Source organism: Catharus ustulatus, chromosome Z (genome assembly GCF_009819885.2).
Source record: "Catharus ustulatus isolate bCatUst1 chromosome Z, bCatUst1.pri.v2, whole genome shotgun sequence".
In the NCBI taxonomy this organism is placed as follows: Eukaryota; Metazoa; Chordata; class Aves; order Passeriformes; family Turdidae; genus Catharus; species Catharus ustulatus.
This window is the reverse complement of record NC_046262.2, coordinates 46,266,235-46,290,725: the sequence shown is the minus strand read 5'-3', so window position 1 is coordinate 46,290,725 and position 24,491 is coordinate 46,266,235. Positions and strand designations below refer to the sequence as shown.

The 24,491-nt window shown below is 42.6% G+C and overlaps 1 protein-coding gene across 10 annotated transcripts in view; it reads left to right on the top strand.

Annotated features, from left to right (window-relative positions):
* FAM172A (family with sequence similarity 172 member A) overlaps nt 1-24,491 on the top strand; it is a 298,225-nt gene that overhangs the window by 35,820 nt on the left and 237,914 nt on the right. For 8 of the 10 annotated variants that reach the window (XM_033084694.1, XM_033084695.1, XM_033084699.1 and 5 more), the window contains exon 4: nt 1,672-1,772. In XM_033084694.1, the coding sequence (XP_032940585.1) occupies nt 1,672-1,772 (101 nt within the window). Of the gene's footprint in view, nt 1-1,671; nt 1,773-6,322; nt 7,691-12,637; nt 14,888-24,491 lie in introns of those variants that run through there. The other 2 variants (XM_033084690.1, XM_033084691.1) reach the window with 2 other exon arrangements.

Here is a 24,491-nt window from a genome sequence, read left to right as displayed (position 1 = left end):
TAAAAGTGTCATGAAAGTGATGCTCTTTCTTTGATGGAAGAAGTTCGGCTCTGTCACTTTTCAGCTCCTTATTTTAGATCTGCACTGTGTCTACTGTATCTTCCTTGCTGACTTCAGAGTTAATGGTTCATATGTGGCTGATAAAAAGGGCTGAAATTTGAATTTTGGGGAATGAATTATGTTACTGAATATTCCATTACTAATCTCACAGCCTGAATGATTTGCATTCAGTGAAGGAAAACCTATTATATGTGCTAAGGGTCAGCAAAGCAAAAAAGTCACCATTTTGCTTTTGTACACATAATTCAAATGTTTGGTCGTGTATTTTTATGTCCTAATCATGCTTCTTTTTATAGTGGAAAAGTACTGAAGTTTTTTTTCAGATTATTTAAATCCAAATAAGGCAGGGGGTCCAAAAAGTTAAAGGAAAAATACAGCAGATATTTGTTACTTGAGGTGAGAGCCAGTTGAGTAGCATATTTGAAGAGTACGAATCTGAGAAGGAACAACTGAAAGTAATGATGAAAAATGTGAGAAGGAGGATGTTTGAGCCCTACACAGGGATAGGAAACTGTGGAGAAATACTTCCTTGGTATCTAGTACATGAGGTAAGATATGGAAAAAAGGTCTAGAAAAAAGGTAAATCAGCAGATAAGCAGATAACTGTTACAGACATCAGATCTTAAATATTTTATTTAAAGCATCAGGAATTAAGTAAGTTCTGTAAATACATGAACCGATTTTCTTCTATTCAAGAGGATACATGATGGAGAAATCTTAGTTTCATCAGGCAGACATTTCAGCATTCAAAATTTACTTGCACATATCCCTATTTTTAGTGTTTCACTATTATTTTGTAATGCTTTGAGAGCATAAGTTGTATTTTGTCTGATAGGCTGAAACATTGTTGGTAAAAAGCTTGTTTTGTAGTTGGCTTCCTTATTGGTTGCCGTTTTATTATTACTGTTGCTTTAATGCAGGCCGTGTCTTCACCAGTGGTTGGGTATACTGGTAACTTTAGCTATAAACAAGGCCAACTACAGGAAGTTACAATGGAATGTAAGAGTAACATGTGATTTTACTCTGAACAAGCATTTTGCTCTGTTCTACTGTTGTAATCTCAGTATATCCTGAATCTAGGAGGTCTTAACTGATTTCACTATGCCTTGGAGTTCCCTAACTGTGCACCTGATTCTTTTCAGATTAGTTTAGAAAGTTGTTAGGCTTGAAGACAAATCTTCTCCTTTCTTCCAGCTTCCAGTCCCTTTTGTATTTGAATTTCTTTACAATGCAGTTAGTTTTGAAGTAGAGGATTTGTAGCTACAATTCAGTCACCTGCAGATCAAGTATTAACTGCTAATGCTTACATTTCACTGTTAATTCATAGCAGTTGAGACATAAATATGTCTTGTGAAGCAGTTTGGTATTTGATATCTGCATGCAGTTTCGCTGTCATAATTTCTTTTTTGCTTAATCTAGCAGTATATACCATAAAATGCATTTTTTTAATGCTAGAATTGTTTTATTAAAAAGCCTATACCCAAAAATGAGAAGGGATTGGTGATAGCTTGATTTTTAGATGTAGATTTATTTTAAAATTTTCAGCGATTGACTGTGTCTTACTTTTTATGAAGAAGTATATTAACTGTAATGATTTTTTTTCTTTTACAGGAGGACAATTAAGACATATTAAGACTGGAGAGCCATTTGTTTTTAATTATCGTGAAGATTTGCATAGATGGAATCAAAAGCGCTATGAAGCTCTTGGAGAGGTACATCATTTGTGTGTGTGCATGCATGTATTTGTATCTGTGTGTATATATATATGTATGTATATATATAGATGTGGGTGTATGTATATGTAAGTGTGTGTGTGTTCATGTGCTATGGGTTTTGTTTCCCTGTAGAAGTGATACTTGTACATATGTTAATAAAGTTTTAGTGAGGATTCAGTCATTTGATAGAAGGTATTTCAGGATTTACTGCATATTAATGCTCTAACAGTAATTTCTGTTGTTTGCTTTATACCTTATGATATTATTTAGATTACTGTTTGGCTTTAATATATCTTCATAGTAGAATATCATCTACCTGTGTAAGTCAGATTATTATACAGTACAGTATTTTCTTTAACCTTAGTCATCTCTGCATGGACTGCAAAGCTGTGACATTTTATTTTTTGGGAAAAGATAAACACACTGGTTGATTTTCCTCATGTTACGAAGAAATACCAGGAACCACTAAATAAAATAGAAATCTAAAGATTAGTTGATTAAATATCTGTTGGTGTATTACATATTTGGATACTACTGGTACTTGCTAGGCAGTTCAGCCCCCCGTAGCTACCTGCTCACTCCTCACTGTGGGATAAGGAAGAGAATCAGAAGGGTAAGAGTGAAAAATTTACAGGCTGAGTTACAGTTTAATGGGTAAAGTAAAAACTGTGCACACAAGCTGTGCACACAATAAGAAATCAATTCACTTTTTTACATTAGCAGGCAGATGTATAGCCATGTCCTAGTTTGGAGGACAGGTGTCTGCTAAGAAAGGCAGGAGCCTCTCTTTGAAATGGAGAATGTAAAAACCCCTCCCTCCAAATTATTATAATTTTGAAACCAAGGGGCTCTCAGGCAAAGATATGGGAATTAGGAATAACAGTTCTTTACTAGGGAAATTAAAACAGAAATGCAGTACTACAAAGAAACAAACCCCAAACCTTGACAAAGTCAGAGTACAACCTGACACCCCGTCATGCAGGGTGTTGGTAGCAGTTCAATTAAATGGTGGCTGTAGTCCTTTTGTAGTCACAGATGTGATTCAGTTGAAGCAGTGGTCCTGTAGAAGGTGCAGTTTCCCTCTGGATGACCAGTGGTGATGTGGAGAAATCCAGTTTCCCTCTGGAGTCCAGTGGAGAAAGGGCTACCTTAGTGTCCCAAAACCTCTGTTTTTATCTTGGTAAGAAATGTTGGGCTCTTTCCCCCTGGCTGGAGCAACTTCCAATGGGATGAAGTAATTTTATCAGTGACACAGTGGGACTCAATGGGCCATTAGCAGAAGATACTTCTCTGGAGGAAGAATGGGTTTTGAAAAGATAAAGAACAATGCCCTGTCTGGCTTCAGTGGATGGCCCATTGGCAGAATATCTCCCACGGAGATAAGGATCCCTGTCCCCACCCTCAACAGATGGTGATAGAATAGATACCTTTTATCACATCCGGAATTGTAACCCTAGACAAGCCATCTCAGGAAAGCCGGGCTTGTTTGTGCATAATGGTGCCTTAGGAAGACAAGTGCCTTATCTACACAGTCCTGGAATGGGTTTGGGTCATAGAGACCTTAGATGTCATCTGGTTCCAACCCCCTGCCATAGTTCCACCCTCTACTATGTGAGGTTACTTGAAGCATTGACCTTGGAGACTGACAGGGATGGCCATCCCCAGCTTCTCTGGGCATAGCCTTCCAGGGCCTCAGCACCCTCACAGTCTAGAATTTCTTCCTAACATCTAATCTAAACCTTCTTGCTTTTGCTAAGTTTGAAGCTTTTGCCCTTTGTCCTATCACTCCGCATTCTTGCCAATAGCCATCTCCAGCTCTCTTGTAGGCCCTTTACCTGGAGGGTGCTGTAATGTTTTCCTGGAGCCTTCTCTTCTCCAGGTGGAACAGCCCAATCTACCTCAGCCTGTGTTCATAGGAGAAGTGCTCCGGCCCTTTAGAGATGGTCTGTGCTTGCTTGCCCCAGCCACTGTTCGTTTGGTGTGGCCACCTGGGCTTCTGCTGAATATGCTGGAGCTGCCCAGCTGTTTGTCCCACCAGGGATTGGTGAAGCTTGCCTTTTACCTTCTGCTCCTGATTGCGGCAAGAACTGTGGCAGTGAGTAGATAGTGGGTGGGGCTACTGCTGGTGCTCCTCACCTCTTTTCACTTTGTTTACTTTTCAAAAAAAGTGATAGGTTTATACGTAGACTTGTTGTCCAAGTTACTTGATACACATTTCTTTTGAGTGGAAATGCTGTTGCATGGCCTGTGTGTATGTACGTTTATGTGTGTCTACATTGTTCAAATACTCCCATTTTCCAAATAAGTGAGTTGGACAAGACAGGACACTGTACCATCACACTTTCCTGTCAATATTTGGAAATACACAAGTTTCACATTCTGAAAAGTGTGTGAAAATAGATTCAACCCACAGTAGTATGAACTTCTTGTGATTTTTTGATGTGTTTGTTACAGGAGTGGGGATTTTATATCTGTGATCTGTGTTGTGCATTTTGCCTCCATGTTCAAGTTTGACAGATCTTTGTAAGTGCATTTCATTTGTATTGATAGGTAAAAGGCAAGGAAGGCTTAAGGTCAGGTATCTGACAGAGAATTGTTCTAAGTTGTCTGTTTCATGTTTTTAGAGAATTAAACTCATCTGTGTTACAGTCTATTTTTACTAGGTGCTCAGTACCATATAGTTCAACAAACCACAAGTTTATAGATGTTCCATTGTCTGGTTTTGATGTAGTTATTTGGGAACACAGGAGATGCTGATCCTTGGCATTTTTTCACAAAACTAAAATCCCGGTTTTTTGTGATAAATTAGTGGGTCACTGATGCAAACATTGAGTAGTACTGGAGTGGTGTATCACCCTCTGATTAGCTGTTTTGCAGTCTGAGGTGGAGATGTGTTTAGCGAACTGTGGTGGCTTAAGAAGCAGTTGCTTAAATGATTCGTCAAGTGATGTAGTAAAATCTTGTCTTAGGTCTTTGCTTTAAAACATCATCCTTTGGTTGTAGGACTTCTTTAATGTGCATTTAGGGTTCAATTATGTAGCTGATCATCCAGTGAGATTATATAGTAGCTATATTTGTGTCACTAAACAAAATTGTTTTATGTATCATGTATAAACCGTGTTTCCATTGCTAACTCAGTCATTGCATGCTGGTTTTCTAATTTTTAAAGAATATATATACATCCTGCGCAAGACAACTTTTTTTGCTATGCATATATATACACGCATATATGTTGTGACCTGTTGTTAATGAGTTTTACTGATTTTAAGAAGTAGGTGTACTTCTGGCCTTATGATATCAGCATCATTCTCTCTGTCCTGGAGCATTAATAAATTTCAATTTGGTTATCCCTGTTTTGTTTTTTTTTTTCTGATAGAAGACATGAATGTGGTGTCTGTGATGTTCTGCCATTTTTATGGTTGTGTGGAAATCAGTTCTTCAGAAAATAAAATTATTTGCCTACGTCTCCTCTCCTTACATTTCTTTATTCTTCATTCACTGATCAGTTATTTCAGGCACACAATTTTTTCTGCATCCTTTTGATATGTGTTGTTAATAGACAATTTAGTGAACTGTTCATAGTTTTGTGATTCTGGTTCAGTCATTGCTATTGTGGTATTGAATTTTGTAGAGAGCCTCTCCAAATTAAAATGGCAACAGAAGTGCATAGAGCGTAGTGTTGCAGCTGCTTTGAACTGATGCTTAATCCATGTGGCAAGTTTGAAGTGTGATCAAGAAAAATTTTGTGACAACAGTTTAGTTGTTGCAGACATACCATTCCAGTTCAAGGTCTCATTTTAAATTTTCTTCCTAGCTTTGAGTTACAGAGATTTGGATTCAAGATTAAATTCCAGATTAGACTCATGTGATATGTCTCCTTGCATTTTAAGTATATGTGTGTGCTTATTGTTTGTACTGCACTTTCAGTTGATATTATGACTACTGAAATTGTCAGCAGTCAGCTTCAGCCCCTGCCTTATTACATTGAAAATAGCTGGAATTACAAATAAAGTACTGCTGATAACTGTGGCTGGGACTGTACCTTTGATTTTGCCAGTCACATATGTTGTGTTGATAATGAGATTTTGTATGAAAAAGTGTATGTTGACATTCTCCTTCCATACTCGTGTACTATCCAGAGTATCCCTAGCATCAGAAGGCAGATAGTCTCTGTTACTTTGCTTATACCTTGCAGCCTAAAGGCAGTTGTAATTTGGTGATTATTTGGAGGCCATTGAAGACTGGCATTAATATTTTTGAGAGTGCCATCATTGATGAAGAAACTTTCACCTGTACTGACAGTTTGCTTCTCTACCAATGTCTTGCGAAAGTCAAAGGGGATTTGTAAATATGTAGATTATAATGTGTACCATGACATAAAAGTCTCTGCTGTGATCTTATTCAAGTTAATGCCATGTCTTGTAATTGCAACCTATCTGACGTGCAGAAGTCTGTAAACAGGTAGCAAAATAATTGAGGTGGTTTTTTTGCAGTCACCATATTATAATATTTTGTATTTGTGTAGAATAGACATGTAAAGCAAAGAAACAGAACACTTAAATCAGAAGCTCCTGGCTTCATGTATGATAAAATACAGTTAATTTTATGTCATCAGAGAAGTCTGATTCCACTAAATAAACTACTTTAAAGTATGTTCACTGTGTTAGGTCCAGCTTATCGTAAAGTAGATTTCCATCAAGGTTAATATTGGAGTAGTGTGAGTGGGATAAGTATGTAGAATTATGACCTTGACAACCCGTAATTAAGATGGCTAAGTAGTAAAATTGGATTTTTCCCCCCTCCCCATATCTCCTTTAAGTTAAAGAATAGCTTGGTCTCAACATGATTGAAAAAATAAACGTTCACCTGCTACTAATTTCCTCCTTGGTTGCAAAGATCATTATTTGTTTTGATGACTGAGAGGCTATTTACATAGCACAAATGAAAGCATAGAGCAGCCGAAGAGGACATGTAAGTTAATGAAGAAGGAAACATTAAGTAGTCTGCATTTGAAAGGGTAGCTTCTTGCATGAATAACCCAAAATCTGATGATAGGCTGCACGTGCTCCTGATAGTACTTAAGGTCCTATCTTGCAGCCAAAGCTCGTGTGAATAAACTCAATAGGTCTGATCTTGTGAATAAGGGCTGCAGGATCAAGTTTCAAATAAAATGTGCAGATGATTAGTAGAAATCCTTATACTCCTAGTTTCAGTTTCTTTGCAGTTTATCTGTGAACATTCCAGATTTTCTCTGACTAGCAACACTTTGATATAGTATCAAGTACACGCTGCATACCATGGATCAAGCAAAATTGTTTTTGTGCACCTTGACTTCTTATAGTGTATTGTGGATAGTTTCTCTGAGCAGTGGTTGAGAGACAAAGGACACAGGGATAATATCAGACTGGTTAAAGTGTGAACAAGGGTTGCAGCAAGGACAGAATGCCCTTGCAGGGATAGAAGAGGAACAATATCAAGGGAGTATAACAGCATGGTATGGGAAAAGCATATGAAAAGAAACAACTGTAACTGCAAGGCTTCCGACATGCGTCAAAGGGCTGATAAATATTTGTACCAATCATGAGCTATAGTTTTGCAATATGCATGAGCTTGATTATTTACTGTATAAAAGGACAACAGCATTATAATAAAGCTGAGACTTGTTGACCATGATAGCCTGAGACTCGTCTCCCGCGTCGTCTTTCAACAATTGGTGACCCCTGACGTGCCTCGCCCTTTTCGGAACCGGGGGAGGCCGTGGGCAGCCGTGAGGAGTACAGGCGACGCGTTGGGTTTGGGTCCTGCAAGCAGAGGGACGGCAGAAGGGCAAGCAGAGCCCCGTGCCCGAGGCGCCACAGCGGTGGGTCTCGCCAATACGTGCCACCGAGACTTGGAGAGGCTGCAACAGCGCTGACGTAAGTATGGACAGGCAAGCGGCATATGAGTTATTAACAGCCACTTTGAAACATAGGCAGATTAAGTGGATAGACTTGGATAAGGAACTTCCTGCTTTGCTACAGCACGCAGTATCTTATGGGTTTTTTGGGAATCCTCACTCGGTACAGACGCTAACTGAGTGGTGGAGGTATGGGGACAAATTGTGGGAGTTAACCCTTGATGACGATAAGACAGCAAAAAAGTACGGGAAACTGTGGAAGATAGTGAATAATGAGTTACTTATGATGCAGGCTGAGAAGAGGGCTGCAGAAGGGGCACGTAGTGCACAGGAAAAGAACAAGAACTATGGTATAGACTGGGGCACGGTGAACCCTCCCATGTTCACTTCAGTTACCCTGCCTTCTGCTGTGCCTTCAGCGCCCCCTGACGAGGAAACGACGGAGCGACTTGACCCACCTGCCCAGCCTTGGGGCAGGGCGGAGCGGCTCAATCTGCCTTCCCAGCCTCAGGGCGGGAACCCCGTTCTCGATCCACCTCTGCCGCCGCCTCCGGGGCCCTTGAGTCCACCCCCAGATGATTTGGGGGGGAATGTAGCCAGGGAGCGGCAACAGATGTGGAACATACTTGCCTGTGAGGGTCTAGATAAGGGGGATGAAGAAATGACGGAGGCAGCAGGAGATGTGTTAGCATTCCCTGTAACTTTCACTCAGACTGCGGGCGGGCTGAAAGCCAACATTACATCATTGGATTGGAAGCTGCTTGCCCAGTTTCGTTCTACCGTAGGGAATTACGGGGTGGCCAGTGAACCAGCTAGGCAAATGCTGGATTATATATTCTCTGCATTTGTGCTATTGCCCGCTGACATTAGAGGCATAGCTAGATTGATGTTTTCAGCGCATCAGAAGTTATTGTTTGATGCCCACTGGCAGCAGGAGGCTATGAGGTCAATGGCCACTCCACGTGGTCCTGCTGACCCCCTTAATGGCATAACCCTTGACGAACTATTGGGTTTAGGTGCATATGCTCGGGTAGAGGCTCAGGCTCTGATGGGGCCAGAACGCTGTAGGGAGGCAATGGCTGTGGCCAGACGGGCTATGGATAAGGTTAAGGCCCCAGGGGGAGTGCCTATATATATGGGGATAAAACAAGGGAGAGAGGAGCCGTTGGGGTCGTTTGTGGATAAGGTGATAGAGGCTATAACAAAGGCAGGAGTACAGGAATTTATGCAAGGAGGGCTGCTGAAGCAGTGTATACTGCAGAATGGCAATGCCCATACACGCTCTCTCGTTAGTACAATGCCTGGGGATTGGACTATAGCTGATTTGCTAGAGAAAGCATCCTCAATGCCTGCAGGGCCACAAGCATTTCTAGCCAGTGCATTAGATAAGATAGGAGAAGGGATGAAAGCGCAAGCTGCAGCTCTTCAAGAGCAGACCAAAGCAGCTCAGAGTCAGGTGTTAGCCGCCCTTGCACCTCTCCAAGCGGTTTCGGCAGGCCCCCGCTCCCGACCAACTAATGAAGGTCGCATGAAATGCTTCCGGTACGGCAACTTCGGCCATATACGTCGTAACTGCCAAGCAACTGGGTTATGGTGCGGAAAGTGTCAATCGAATACCCACAACACCAGTGCCTGCCGAAGGAAGTCGGGAGACAGCAAGAGCAGCGCGAACAGCGGCCGCACGGGGACACAAGTTGCAGCTGTCACGTCACCATGCGATCACTGCAGCCAGCCACCGCAGGGAGCCTCGACCTGGACCTGGCAGCCGCAGTAGACGTCACCTTGTTCAACAACCATCCTGTTAAAATACCCACAGGACTTTACGGACCAATTATTGTTGGGGAACAGCCTGCTGGAGGACTGCTGCTTGGACGCTCCTCAGCCAGCATGCAGGGTTTGTTTGTGCTGCCTGGGGTAATTGACTCTGATTATACGGGGGAACTTATGATAATGGCGTTTACTCTCTTTCCACCATTTACAATAACCAAGGGCCAGCGCATTGCCCGGATTATCCCACTCCCTCAACTGACCAAGGGTATTGCTCCCCTCTGTCGACAACCACGCCAGGATAAAGGTTTTGGATCTACCAGAGGTTTGGTTCTCCTTACACTGGATCTTACATCACAGCCCCGAAAGACTTGTAAAATTACGCTCCAAGGAGAAAGCATCACTGTATCTGGACTTTTGGATACGGGAGCAGACACCTCTATCTTAGCGCCTGAACACTGGCCAACTGAGTGGCCTACGCTCCCTTCTGCTACAACTGTCACTGGCATAGGTGGCATGACCTTAGCTCGCCGTACCCCTGTGGCGCAGCTGGAGGTAGAGGGTAGGACTGTTCCTGTTACGTTCTCCATTGCACCCCTACCACCAACAGTACAGTGCCTCCTTGGGCGTGACGTACTGTCTCAATTGGGTTTGGTCCTCACAAATGACCACCCTTTAACGTGAATGCCATTGCTTGGGACTTCCCGCTACCACTCACGTGGAAATCTGAATCCCCCGTGATGGTTAAGCAATGGCCACTAAAGCGGGAAAACCTCCAACAAGCTCACCTGCTGGTGGAGGAACAGTTTCGGCAAGGACACTTAAAATTGTCAACCAGCCCATGGAACACACCCATCTTCGTCATCAGGAAGAAATCCGGAAAGTATCGACTTCTGCATGATCTTCGGGCTGTTAATGCACAGATGGAACCCATGGGGGCGTTGCAGCCAGGGTTACCGAACCCTGCCATGCTTCCTGAGCGATGGACTTTGCTAATAATTGATTTAAAGGACTGTTTCTTTACAATAGCCTTACATCCCAGTGATACAAAGAGATTTGCATTCACCCTGCCTGCTTTGAATCGAGGTGAACCGGATAAAAGATTTGAATGGACTGTGTTGCCCCAAGGTATGCGCAATTCACCCACACTCTGCCAGCTATATGTCGATGCAGCTCTACAACCATTACGCAGACAAATGCCAAAGACTATTATATACCATTATATGGATGATATCCTCCTCGCGCAAAAAGAGCAATTCACACAGACGCAGATTGATTCCATCATCCGGATGCTGGCAGAATTTTCGCTAGTTGTGGCCCCTGAAAAGGTACAAAAATCGGCACCGTGGAAGTACCTTGGGTGGACCATCACAGACCAGAGGATTACGCCTCAAAAATTGGACATTGCAACAGAGATTTCCACCCTACATGAAGCTCAGAAACTTCTCGGCGATCTCCAGTGGCTTAAACCAGTGGTAGGAATACCCAATGATCTGCTGAGTGACCTGCGCCCCCTACTCAAAGGGACTGACCCCTGCACGCCCGTAGCGCTCGATGACCACCAGCGGCAGAGCCTAGACAAGATATTGCACCGCATTGCTACTGGTTTTGTGGCTCGATGGGATCCTACAGTTCCCCTCGGCCTCATGCTTTGGGCCTCACAACATCATTTGCTTGGCGCCATAGTGCAAACAGTAAACGGGGGAGATACGGGTACTAGAATGGCTAACCCCGCCTCTTCAGCAGAGACGAACAATATCACCAAAACTTTTGCAACTGGCGTCTTTGATCAAGAAGGGTCGCATACGGACAGTGGAAATCAGCGGCATGGAGCCTGCGACGATACACCTCCCCATGGAACGGGATACTTTGGACTGGTATCTAATAAACTCGGCAGAGTTGGCCGACGCGCTACTCGCTTCAGGAGCCACTGTTGATACAGGCCCTGTGGCGCCAAAAGCATTGCAGTGGATAGGGGAATGGAACTGGATCATGAGGCCACTGAGGAGAGAAAAGCCCATTGCCAGAGCAATAACAGCATTCACTGATGCGGGAAAGCGTAGCCGTCGAGCTGCTGTGGTGTGGAAAGTCAAGGGCAAATGGCATCAACAAATACTAGAGGCTCACCCTGATGATAGCCTCCAGACCCTGGAATTACTTGCTGCAGTATGGGTTATGTCTAACATACAGGAGCCTGTGAATTTAATCTCAGACTCCTTGTATGTAGTTGGAGTTGTAGCCAGAATTGAAGACGCCTCCATTAAGGAGGTGGAAAACAAGCGTTTGCTCGAGTTGTTCTTACAATTGAAGCGCGCTATCAAGGACAGAACAAATCCGTACTCTGTTATCCATATTAGAAGTCACAAATGGGAGGTTGGGCTAGGGGAAGGAAATGCGCGGGCAGACAGGCTTGTTATGGTTGGCGCAGATCAAGTTACCACTAGCCTAGCCTCAGCTAGAGAGGCTCATGGACTGTTTCATCACAACGCAAAAGGCCTAGTCAGACAGTTCAATATAAAAATGACAGATGCGCAAGCGATAGTGAGGGCTTGCCCTATATGTAGTCAACATAATGGGGGTCTGGGTTTAGGACTTGGAGTGAATCCAAGGGGTCTCAAATCAAATGAGATCTGGCAGATGGACGTCACACATGTGGCAAGCTTTGGTAGACTGCGATGGGTGCACGTTACCATCGACACCTTTAGTGGGTTTATGTGGGCGACCGCTCAAGCAGGGGAAAAAGCTCTCCACGTCATAAGACATCTCACTAGCTGTTTTGCCGTAATGGGGGTCCCCGGGACAATAAAGACAGACAATGGCCCTGCCTATGTGGGTGGTAAAGTAAACAGGTTCCTAGATATGTGGGGAGTCAAGCATATAACAGGGATCCCACATTCCCCCACAGGACAGGCAATTATAGAAAGGGCTCATGGCACGCTGAAGCGATATATTAGTAAGATGGAGGAACAGAGCGATATCCATACAAAACTTGCCAAGGCATTATATGTTATCAATTACTTGTGTGTGTTCGGGGAACAGAAGGAGCCGCCAGCCATCCGTCACCAAGTCGGCATAAATAGGGAGGCTCCCACGGAGGAAGTATGGGTTAGGTATAGGGACCCCAAGTCAGGAGTGTGGCAGGCGCCAGCTAAGGTATTATACTGGGGCAGAGGCTACTTATGTGTTTCCACCCCCTCAGGTACTCTGTGGATCCCTTCTCAGTGGGCTCGACCAGCTAATGTTCCCGGCAAGCACTGCCAACCCGGAACTGAACCTCCTGCGGAATAAACTGTGTCTCCAGTGCTGTGTGGAGGAGCTACAGAGTTTAACCAAGACACCATTGAACTGGGACTGGGAAAATCCTGAGTATAACATTGCTAGAGGCGTTTTGAATAAGTGCGAACGTGAGCACTGGGTACTAGACGCATCAAGATGTCTATCATGCCGGGGCACGCGTTATGGTAGTAAGCATTGTAGCGGTAGAGCGCTGGTGTTAATGATTTGTGGGGGTTGCGGGAGGAAGGCAGTAATGTCACAGTGGGGTTGTACGCTTCTGCTTTGTTACACGTGTGCATTCCGTAAGCAGACAGAATTGTGGCAGAGAGACGCCCAGCAATTAACAGAGACTCGTTCCCTTAGGGAAACCCTGTTGATTTTTGAGAATAGAGAGGACTGGAGCAGGTTACAAGTCAAGTGGAAGGTCCAGCATACAGTGAAATACATAAAACAAAGCAGGGCTAGTAAGATCCTTGCCTTCTGCTGTAAGTCTCCATGCAGCAGGCTAACCTCTCATGAGTTAGAGACCCTCCAGGACAGGAATCCAGACCTAGTAAAAGCCCTGTTCAAATTATCAATATGAGCACTGTAAGTGCCATGATACTCCTTATAATAGGAGGAGTAGTCACCCTAGTCCAGACAATTGACATTTGGGCCCCAGCACAGCCAAAAGAAAACGTTTGGGTGACATTAGCCAATCGAACAGGCCAAGAGGCTATTTGTTTGTCCTTGTCCTCAGCTGGTAACCCTTTTTCTACCTGTTTGGTGGGGTTGCCCTTAGACAATTTGCCTTGTCCTACCGGTACTGTACCTTTATGTCAGACCAATGAATCACGGTCGTACGCTGACCAATGGGATTTGGTGGTCCCACATTTCCCACGGGCGACCCAGGAACCACAAGAGCTAGAAATTTTGGGTACAGTAAGGGCTGATTTCTGTGTTCGATTTAATTGGACTAGTGCTTATCGAGGGTATGGAAAGGACCAATCACTGCCAATTAATGCCAATTCGACTCTTAAAATGTACCAGAACGCGTCCATGTGGTGCAATTACACGAGTCCCAATATCTCACTGTCCTCTAACATTCCCATACAGTTACCTCAGGGGATATTTTTGATTTGTGGAGATAGAGCCTGGCCTGGTATACCCTCGAAGTTAAAAGGTGGTCCATGCACTTTAGGGAGACTAACCCTATTGTCACCAAATACATCTATGATCATTCAACAATACAAGAAACATAAGCGAGCCAGAAGGATGGCACATGCTTTCCAACCTGAGTGTGATGATCAGGCTCAGTTCTGGTCACGAGGGGAAAGGATCCTGGGATCTCTGGTACCAGGGGTAGGCACTGCACATGCCTTGACCACTTTAAATAAATTGGGTTGTTGGTTGGCAAAACAAAGTAATGCAACGTCAATTGCTATATCTGGCCTCCTGACGGATGTGAACTCAATCCGTCATGCAACATTACAAAATAGAGCCGCCATAGATTTTCTTTTATTAGCTCATGGTCATGGGTGCCAAGATTTCGAAGGAATGTGCTGTATGAATTTGTCAGATCACTCTGTGTCGATACATGCCCAGTTGACTAAATTGGCTACTCTAACATCGCACTTGCAAGAGGACACAGGGTTTGGCCTTAATGACTGGCTAAAGAGTCTAGGTCTCAGACCTTGGCTGACTTCTCTCCTTCAACACCTGATCACTATAGGGATAGTTCTTTTTGCACTTGTACTGCTTGTGCCTTGCTTTTGCGCATGCCTTAGAAAGGCACTAAATAGAATGATCTTAGACAGCACAGCCACTGCTCTGCTAGCATATAAAGAAAACGGGGGAAGTGTGGATAGTTTCTCTGAGCAGTGGTTGAGAGACAAAGGACACAGGGATAATATCAGACTGGTTAAAGTGTGAACAAGGGTTGCAGCAAGGACAGAATGCCCTTGCAGGGATAGAAGAGGAACAATATCAAGGGAGTATAACAGCATGGTATGGGAAAAGCATATGAAAAGAAACAACTGTAACTGCAAGGCTTCCGACATGCGTCAAAGGGCTGATAAATATTTGTACCAATCATGAGCTATAGTTTTGCAATATGCATGAGCTTGATTATTTACTGTATAAAAGGACAACAGCATTATAATAAAGCTGAGACTTGTTGACCATGATAGCATGAGACTCGTCTCCCGCGTCGTCTTTCAACAGTGTGTTTGTTGTTGGTTGTTTAGTCATTGGAAAAATTCTTCCTACCGAGTCAATAAGATAAATTTACTGTGATGTAACGTATCACTGGATTCATGAACATTTGACTTTATGGAATACCTGCTTGGCTTGGACTGTTGAAGAGGTTTTTCTGTTCAGAGATGAGACACCAAATACAGTAATTTCACAATTACAAGCCGCACCATTTTGACTAAAATTTTGGACCGAACCCAGAATTGCGGCTTATAATCAGGTGCGACTTGTATATGGACAAAGAACAAAAAGGTGCTGTTTCAGTTTGGAGGACAGGTGTCTGCTAAGAAAGGCAGGAGCTTCTCTTTGAAATGGAGAATGTAAACCCCCTCCCTCCAAAGTATTATGATTTTGAAAGCAAGGGGCTTTCAGGCAAAGATATGGGAATTAGGAGTAACAGTTCTTTACTAGGAAAATTACAATAGAAATACAGTACTACAAAGAAACAAACTCCAAACCCTGACAAAGTCAGAATACAATCTGACACCCTGTCAGGCAGGGTGTTGGTAGCAGTCCCATTAAATGGTGGCTGTAGTATTTTTGTGGTGACAGATGTGATTCAGTTGAAGCAGTGCTCCTGTAGAAGGTGCAGTTTCCCTCCGGAGGTCCAGTGGTGATGTGGAGAAATCCGGTTTTCCTCTGGAGTCCAGTGGAGAAAGGGGCTCCCTTAGTGTCCCAAAACCTCTGTTTTTATCTTGGTGAGAAATGTTGGGCTCTTCTCCCTGGCTGGAGCAACTTCCAATGGGATGAAGTAATTTTATCAGTCACACAGTGGGACTCAATGGGCCATTAGCAGAAAATGACTCCCTGGAGGAAGGATGGGTTGTGAAAAGATAAAGGACAATGCCCTGCCTGGTTTCAATGGATGGCCCGTTAGCAGAATATCTGCCGTTGAGATAAGGATCACTGTCCCCACCCTCAACAGATGGTGATAGAATAGATACCTTTTATCACATCCTGTATTGTAACCCAAGACATGCGGCTTATAATCAGGTGCAGCTTATAATCGTGAAATCACTGTACTTAAGAGGTGTCTGTGGAGCATGTGTGAATTGCATTTTCTCGGTGTCTTGTATTAGTCAAATTAAGGTGAACTTCCATGGAGGTAGCAAAAGGATTCACTAAAACTTCTGTTTCAGAGGGAGAGTGAAAGCATCTAATTCCAATATCTCCCCCATTCTTATTTTTGGAAGTGGTCGATTTCTGTTTTGTGTGATCTCCTTTGATAGTGCTATTTCTTTGCAAGTTCTACCCCATTTTGGTGGTTTAGGAGTGGTATACTCCAGCTCAGTGCTGTCTATGAGACACTCCAAACCGTGTGATGCTTCCTTCCTTCTCCCTCCCTCTCTTCCTTGCCTTGTGATAGGATGGAGAGAAGAGCTGGGGGCAAAAAAACCTAAAGATCATGGGTTGAGTTAAGAACAATTTGCTGGAAACAGCAATGAGATAAGAAGACAGGAACAGCAAAAATATTAATAGCAAACGTTTCCAAAAGCAAGAGAGTAATTTCCGTGCAAGAGGCTCACCATGGAGGGTCTGACCCATGCAACCAGGCTCCCTCACTGCAGAATTGAGCCATTCCCTGTTTGTGGAAAATAACAGGGAAGTACAGAATAACCTCCAGGTCCTAGCAATGCCCCCACTCTTGCTACTGCAGAAATGCACCCTTTCCCAGCCAGAATCAGGACACCCATCTACTAATGAACATTGCAGAAGGTTTTTTGTTTTAGCAAAAAGTGGAGTCAGGAGTCAGTGTCACAAAAAATATTTGTAATTGCACCTCTCCTTGAGGTAGACATCACATTACCCATGAAATGCACTCAGGTCTTTAAACAAAAACAGTCCCATTGATGGGTTTGCTATTGTTGGAGGCAAGGCTAATCCAAACTGTTGTCTCTAACAGGTTCCTCATATGCATGATGGTAACTATGTCCCTTCTGTGGTACGTGGGGTTTTGATTGGGCAGGACCAGCTACACTGGAGCCTGTAGTGTTAATTAACCACGTAGGCATCAAATAAATGTAGATCCCAGTGTTTTAAGTTCCTACCACCCATTGCTTTCAATGTGGTTTTAACAGTCTGTTGTATCATTCAATTTTCCCAGAGGTTGGTGCATGACAGGGAATTTGATACGCACTCAATATCGTGCTCTCCAGCCCTGGTGTCTATGAGGCTATTTTTGAAATCAGTCCCGTGTACTGATGCCTTTTCCTGGTCTTAAAAAATTGAGACCTAGACACAGTTAAAGGATAAGGAGGTTTTGCTTTCGTATTTTAGATCCTTATGGTATTTAGATCCTTATGGTGCACCACTTCACCAAGGTGGGATGCGCTGCAGTGCACACACACACAACAGATCATGTATAAAATGTATAGACCTTAAAAATATCTAACAAAGATGCCCCAATGGGAGGCCTGGATGAATGGCATGATATTTCCCCATTCAAGGAATTCGCCCCGGATGGGCTAAATCTCTAGTTTACAGGGTTTCTAGTGAGACCTTGGTTTCCCAAGATGGTGTAGGGTTTACCGACCTCCTATTGTGAGGCCTCTAGGATGTTTGGTTTCCGGGCTTAACAAAATACTAAGGACTATGCTAAGTTGTTAGATTTAAAGAATTACAAAAATGTATGCAAAGAATACTGAGGATACATAAAAGTTATATAAAAGGTATATAAAAGGCAAAAAAAAATCATCTTGGCTTCATTACAACTCATTTTTTTCTGAAGTGCCAAGTTGCCACAGGACTTGCTTTTCAAGGCCCAAGATGGTGTTCCAGGTTGTGGTGTGAGGCACAGGGTATGTCTCAGACCATCCAGTGGCTCTTTACAGCATGCTCAGCACTCAGGACCTGCCTTGGTGTGTTTGCATAAGTGCAGTGTAATTAACCTGCCAAACCTCCTGCTATTTGTATTTCAACCATCATCTACCACACCACACCACAGGAGCTGTACCTACTTGGCCTGCTTGATCACAGCATGTGTTTCACAGCAATGGATCACCTTAGAAATAGTGTGCATGTTAAATCCACCCCATAGTTAAGCCACAAGCCCATCTGTATGTTACATCTCTTCCCTGATGGCCTGAGGCATCATGGGCCCACCAACCAGAAATCATTCACCCTTATGCTGCCAGTCCAGATCCACCTGAGACATTTTATTCTTGACAACCTAATACACCTGTCCATTCTTGAAATGCTCTTCAGTAGCCCAAATCCTGGATACATGTGCATCTACTCGATGTACTTTTACAGCCACCTTCTCTACCTGGCCAGTAATGCCCATCACAGTTCATCAGCCTGTGGGTTTACCTCTGTGCTGCCAGTTGGTCCGTTTCCAGTGGCCCAACCACCCCCACCGTGCATTTACTGTCACCCACAAGTCAGTGAGAGAGCACTGACCATTCTCTTACACAATGATATCTGAAGCCAACTGGATGGCGTTCAGCTCTGCAACCTCACTTGGTGCTCCTTATTGCTCTGTAGCTTCTGTGACTTACCACGTAGAACTCTGTATAGCTGCTTTCTGTTTTCTATGTAAGACAACCATACAACAGGAACCATCTAAGAAGAGATCATATTGCTTTTCATTTTCTGGTAGCTGATTATATGATGGGGCCTCATCAGCACGTGTAACTTCCTTCTTCTCTTCTGATCATAATCTACATTTTTTACCTTTGTGCTGAGTCATAATGAATTCCAAGATCTCTAGGCAGCTGGCATTTGCTGTGTAAGTTTTCTGTGTGATCAGAGGGCTTCAATTACATGGCATCAGTGGCATGATGTGTGGAAGGGTCTTTTCCCCTGCACATCCTGCCCAGCACTGGAAGGGTGCCAGGAGGAGCTGTGCTTGTTGCTAAACATTTCTGAAGCAGATTGAACTCCTTCAGAAGCTGCTAGGATCTTTTTAAGTTGTAGTGTAGTGGGCCTCAGATCCTTTGTATCCCCAACTCTAGAACTCCAGGGTTCATCTTCTCATCTCCCCAGGTACTTTTCTGGAGACTCCAGGAAAGACCAGTCTCCCTGGCTGCAGTATAGACTGTAAGTTTCACATCCTCTCCTCTTCTGACTGGCTCCAGGGCTACTGCATGAATAATCTCCTGTTTGATTTGTTCACAAGCTTGTCATTCAGGGCACCACTTAAAATTATCCTTCTTCTAGATCACATGATGGAGGGAAATCATAATCTGACTGTAATCTGGAATACGCATCCTTCAAAAACTCACAGTATCTAAGAAAGCCTGTGTTTCTATCTTGCTTGTTGTCAGGGATGTAGCTGCTACTTGGTAGACCATGTCCATTGGAACACGATGATGTCCATCTTGCCGTTTTACTCCCAAAAAAGGAGTTTTGTGGACAGGTCCCTTGACCTTACTTTGCTTCGTGGCAAGAGCAGCCTTCAGAAGGATTTGGATTATGGTCTCCCCTTTCTCACAAACTTTCTCAGCTCAGTGTTCCCCCATGAGATGATGTCGTCATTTTAAGTGTTGTGGAGCCTCACCCTTTTCCAGTGCAGTCTGGTCCCTCCAAGGCAAGTAGTGGGCCTGAATTTCCACCCCTTGCATAACCAGTTCTGCGTGTACTTAATGCCTTTCTAGGTGACAGCAAACTGTGGCCTTCACTCATGAGTAAAGACATGGAGAAAAACACTTTTGCAATGTCAGTGGTAGCACCACTTTGTTACCTTGAAGTATGGTTCACACTGAAGTTCAGTTGCCACTGAAGTGCCATGTCTGGCACAGCAGCATTCAGTGGTGGTGTGACTTCCCTCAGAGCACAATAGTCCACTGTCAGTCTCCACTATCCACTGGACTTGCACACTGGCCACATGGGACCACTAAACAGTGAGCGAGTCTTGGTGGGTCTCCAGGACCCATCTCATGGCTGGGGTCCACAACTGGCATAGTGGTGTTGATTGTGCACTGCTGTGGTAGTAGTTGGTAACTGTTGTTCTTCAACCCTTAGCAGTCCCGCAGCAGAAGGGTCCTCTGAGATACCAGGCAAGGTGTGCAGCTGTCTAACTTCCTCTCTCTTCACAGCAGCTCTCCCAAAAACCCAACAATGGCCTTTTGTGGTCCTTGAAATACCCTCTGTTACAACCCACACCTGAAGGTGAGGGTAATCCAGGTTCTTGCTAATATACCTCTTGGAACATTTTTGAGTGAAATGACACTGAGTCATCAGTGTTTGTAAATATATATAATTAGGTTTTATTTTATAACAATTTTGTTGTGGCAAAAAGCAGATATGTAGCTGATTTAGTTATCTTGGTTGTCTTGGTTTCAGATAATTTAAGATGGACACTCTAAAATTAGTAACCTCCCCTTAATTTAACCAATTAGGAGAAATTAATATGAGTAGATGTAAGTGAAAAAATGTAACAGTTTATTGAAGAAATTAAATAGTGTTAGGCAAAAAAACCCAGGTTTTTTTTTTTTGGTTTGGTTGGGTTTGGTTTGGTTTTTTAAAAATATAGAATAACTGCAGTAGTGTTAATAACAAAAGTGTCCAAAAGAGAAGGTGATTTACGTGTCAAAATGCTCACTATGGAGCCCGACCTGCTCCATGGCAGTCACGGTATCCTAACCAGAGGAGAGGGTCCTAATCTGCAGGAGAGTCCCCTGCCTCTGACCCAGCAGTGATGTGAGGTGGTATAGAATAACCTCTGGGTCCCAACCATGTCCTCTCCTGGCTACTAAGTTAACCCTGTCCTGGCCAGACCGGAGCATGCATCTACTAATGAATATTACAGAAGGCTTTTTGCATTAGGAAAATTTTCCAGTGGAGTCAATGTCACAAAAACTTGGACAAAAAGATAAAGATAGACAGAAGAGCGAGATTAGCCAGGATCTTTAAAATATGTGTAGGTGTGATCTCATTTCTTACTACACAGAGAAGAATCTATGTGGAACAGAGAGTCTTGAGTTTACCAGTTGAAGGAAGAGCCTAAATGAGCCCTCTCACTTTATGGACAGCAAGGGCAAATATAAATGCAGTACTATAGGAATTCATGCCCTATTTGTTATAGTTTTTTTTCATACTGGTTTGATTATTTTCAATTTTTACTAGGTAAGTGTGGAATAGAAAAATGGCAAAAAAGACTTTAAACAAATTAGGTAAAGCAACTAAAATTGGGGCGTGATACTGAATTTCTCTCTAATAATAGTTCTTAAGTTCTAAGTAATAAATTTATAGAAAGTTCCAGTCCTTTTACTTTCCCCATTTTTGAATCAATGTTTTTGATAATAGAGAAAATTAGTGGAGGCAGCTGAAGAAAATTGAATTATATATGTGTACCATCTTTGTAATTTTGTGAAGATTTGAGCTTTTAACAGTGTTAATTTTCAGCATTTCTTTATTCTGAGTGAAGTAAATGGACAGCTAGGATTCAGGACTACTTAACAGTACCTACGGAAATTTAAATATGAATCTTCATTGCATGCAGTCTATTCATTTACATATGCTAAATCAGCTTTCAAAATCTGGTGTTTGTGAAGATTTTTTAGTGGAATGATTATGTCAGATGTGCTTCAGTGAACTCTTCTAGTTTGGAGGCAGCAATTGGCAGTAGGTTGGTTCATCAGAGTAACATGACAGTTCTCAAAAGGTTCGGAGATAGTTTTATAATTACTGTTAGCATGATTCTTGAAAGAAATGATGAGCATCTCATAAACCCAGATGGGAGTTTGTTACATTGTTGATAAATGTGTTTTACATTTTTAAATTGATAAACACTGAGAAGCAGAAAAGATACAATAAGGCAGATGGTTGTTTATAAAGCACTTGTAAGTTGCTGCAATTCAAAGAATGGTACTGATTGTTAAAAAGAAGACAAAAATTGGAATAGGGGGAGTGTTTCAATGGGTTCATCATGAGCTTTTTAAAGCTAAAACCTTCAGCAGCTTTAGTTCAATTAGAACCATTCCTGCCATTCTGGGTTTACATGCAAAAGTTTAGGCTCTCAATTCTTAATAAACTTTTTACCTACCATTTTCATGTAGCTGAAATTAAAGCTATTTGCAGCTAATCTACCTGTATGTATCCATTTCTTTATTTTTCCTTTTTTGTGGTTTGGAAAAAACCCAAAATTTATTGCACAGGAGAATGAAGTTGAATTATCACTGGACTTAATAATTGTTTCCATTTAAAAAGAGGAACAGTAGCAAACTCCAAAATCAGCAGAAATTTCACAGCAAGGAAGTAAAATGGTAACTAGTTGACTTGTTTTCTGTTCAAGGAGTGGTGAAAAAAAAATTTTTTGATAAGTGTGTGACCAAAATAAAGGTATATTTAAGCAGTGCTTAGGCAGAACAGCAGTTCAGTATGTGTGACAAAATGAGTTGGTGCACCTTTCTCTTGTGAATGTTTAGATCGTGTTTCAATTAGTGATCTTAAAAGTTTCCATGAAAGATAAAGTACTTTCCTACTTTTCAGCATGACTTTTTTTGAAAAACAGATATGTAAATTTATTGTTTTCGTCAAGCAGCTCTTCTGAAATATATTTATTTTCAGTTGCAGAACTCCAGAGGAGCTTGTTGTCTTCCACAGGATTTTCAGCTTTTGCATGATAAAGACTTCTGTGCTTTCTGTATTTTCAACAAGATACCTATACATTTCATTTTTCTAGGAATATTTTTATTAACATTTAGCAGAGCAGTGATATTGTCAGTAAAGCTGTATCAGTTGTGTCAGTCCTTAATAGAAATAATTTGTTAAGTTGCAAAGTTATATCAGACTGATCAGCTAAAAATATGCAGACTGCCTTTAAGCAGGAACATCCTAACCATTATTACAGCTTCAAGTTTATCTACCTGCTCTAGTGATGGAGCTTCCAGGTATGAAGGAGACCCTAGATGACTTCTATGAAGCGCAGGAACTAACTATGGTGGAGCTAGGCTTATACTGTGACTGTGAAGCTGACTTCTAAGGAAGAAAGTGTGCTGGTTTTCAACTTCTGTAAGGTGGTAATAAGTAATGATTCACTTAAGTTTTGTGAAGTTTGTGTGAAAACTTCAGAAGAAGCACCGCAAATCCTCTGTTGCTGTTATCTAATTCACTGGGAAGGGTATTGAATGTCAAGACTGTTACAGTCAGAATGTGATAGACTGAGAGAAGAAAGAACAATTGTTTTAATTTCTTGCTCCATAATTAATTCCAGAAGATTTGGTTGCTCTAGGCAGTGTTGGCCTACTCTTAGGCCAGTTCAGGATATTATTTAAACTCTGTGAAAAGTTTGAAAGGTCTTAATGTGTAACTGTCTTCTCTCCATTTTTGGTACTGTACAGCTGTGCTTTTCACATGGTGTCAGGCTTTGACCTTAGCCATAATGATGGGAAAAGTAGTTTCAAGCTCCTGCTCTGAGTGAAGTACACATTTAAGAAGGCCTTACAACTGGTTGTCTCAATATCTAGCTCTAAAACTCTACAGGGAATTTGTAGGTTTGATCAGGACTGCTGTTCTTATGTAGCTTTCAGTATATGTCCTTTAGAAGAGTGGTTTCTAACCGGAGGGTAAGCAGATGAGAGAAAGCAAACCCGCAACTACTTACTAGTCTATGTCTTTATTAGAAAAATGTGTAAAGGTCTGCACACTTCAGGTTCAAAAGTACAGGTCTTTAAGAAATCAGAATGAGCTCATCCTTCAGTGAGAGTTTGTTTCTTTTAAAATGTATCCGCTTTAAATATCAAAGCCGTGCTTTTTTTAGGTGCTCCTGATGCTATGGATCCTTCCACCTATTCCCAGATTCCTCTGTTATTCAAGTTCAATGGGACAAACCTAGCTGTATGAACAGACGAGGGAACAAGAGGCTGGAAAGCAGTGCTGTGGAAAGGGACTTGGGGTTTTTTTGTTAGTGCTATGCTGCATATCAGGAAACAGTATGCCCTGGCAGCTGGGGGCATCAGGCCCAGCAGTGACAACCAGTCAGGGGAGGGGATTGTCCTGCTGTGCTCTGCACTGGGATGGTCTCACCTTGAGCATTGTGTATCAGAAACCATAATATCAGAAAGACATTAGGCTATTAGCAATCCAAAGAAGAGTGTCTTGGGTTGTAATGTGGGATGTGACCAAAAGTATCTATTCTGTCACTATGTGTTGAAACCAGGTGGGGCAGTGTTCTTTACCTTTCCGACAACACATCCTTCTTCCAGGGAAGTGTCTTCTGTTAATGGCCCATGGAGTCCCACTGTATGACTGATAAAATTGCATCATCCCATTGGGAGATGCTCCACCCAGGGGGAGGAGACAAGCATTTCCTACCTAGATAAAATCTGAGATTTGGAACATTAGAGCAGCCTTTTTCCACTGGATTCCAGAGGAAAAGCAGACCTTTCCATATCATCACTGGACCTTGAGAGGAAAACTGCACCCTTCGACAGGACCACTGCTTCAACGGAACCTCATCTGTCACTCCAGGAGGACTGCAGCCAGCATTTAATGCTGCCAACACCCTGACTGACAGGGTGTCAGGTTGTATTCTGACTCTGTCAGTGTTTTGGGGTTTTTTTGTATTACTGTATTTCTATTTTAATTCTTCCTAGTAAAGAACT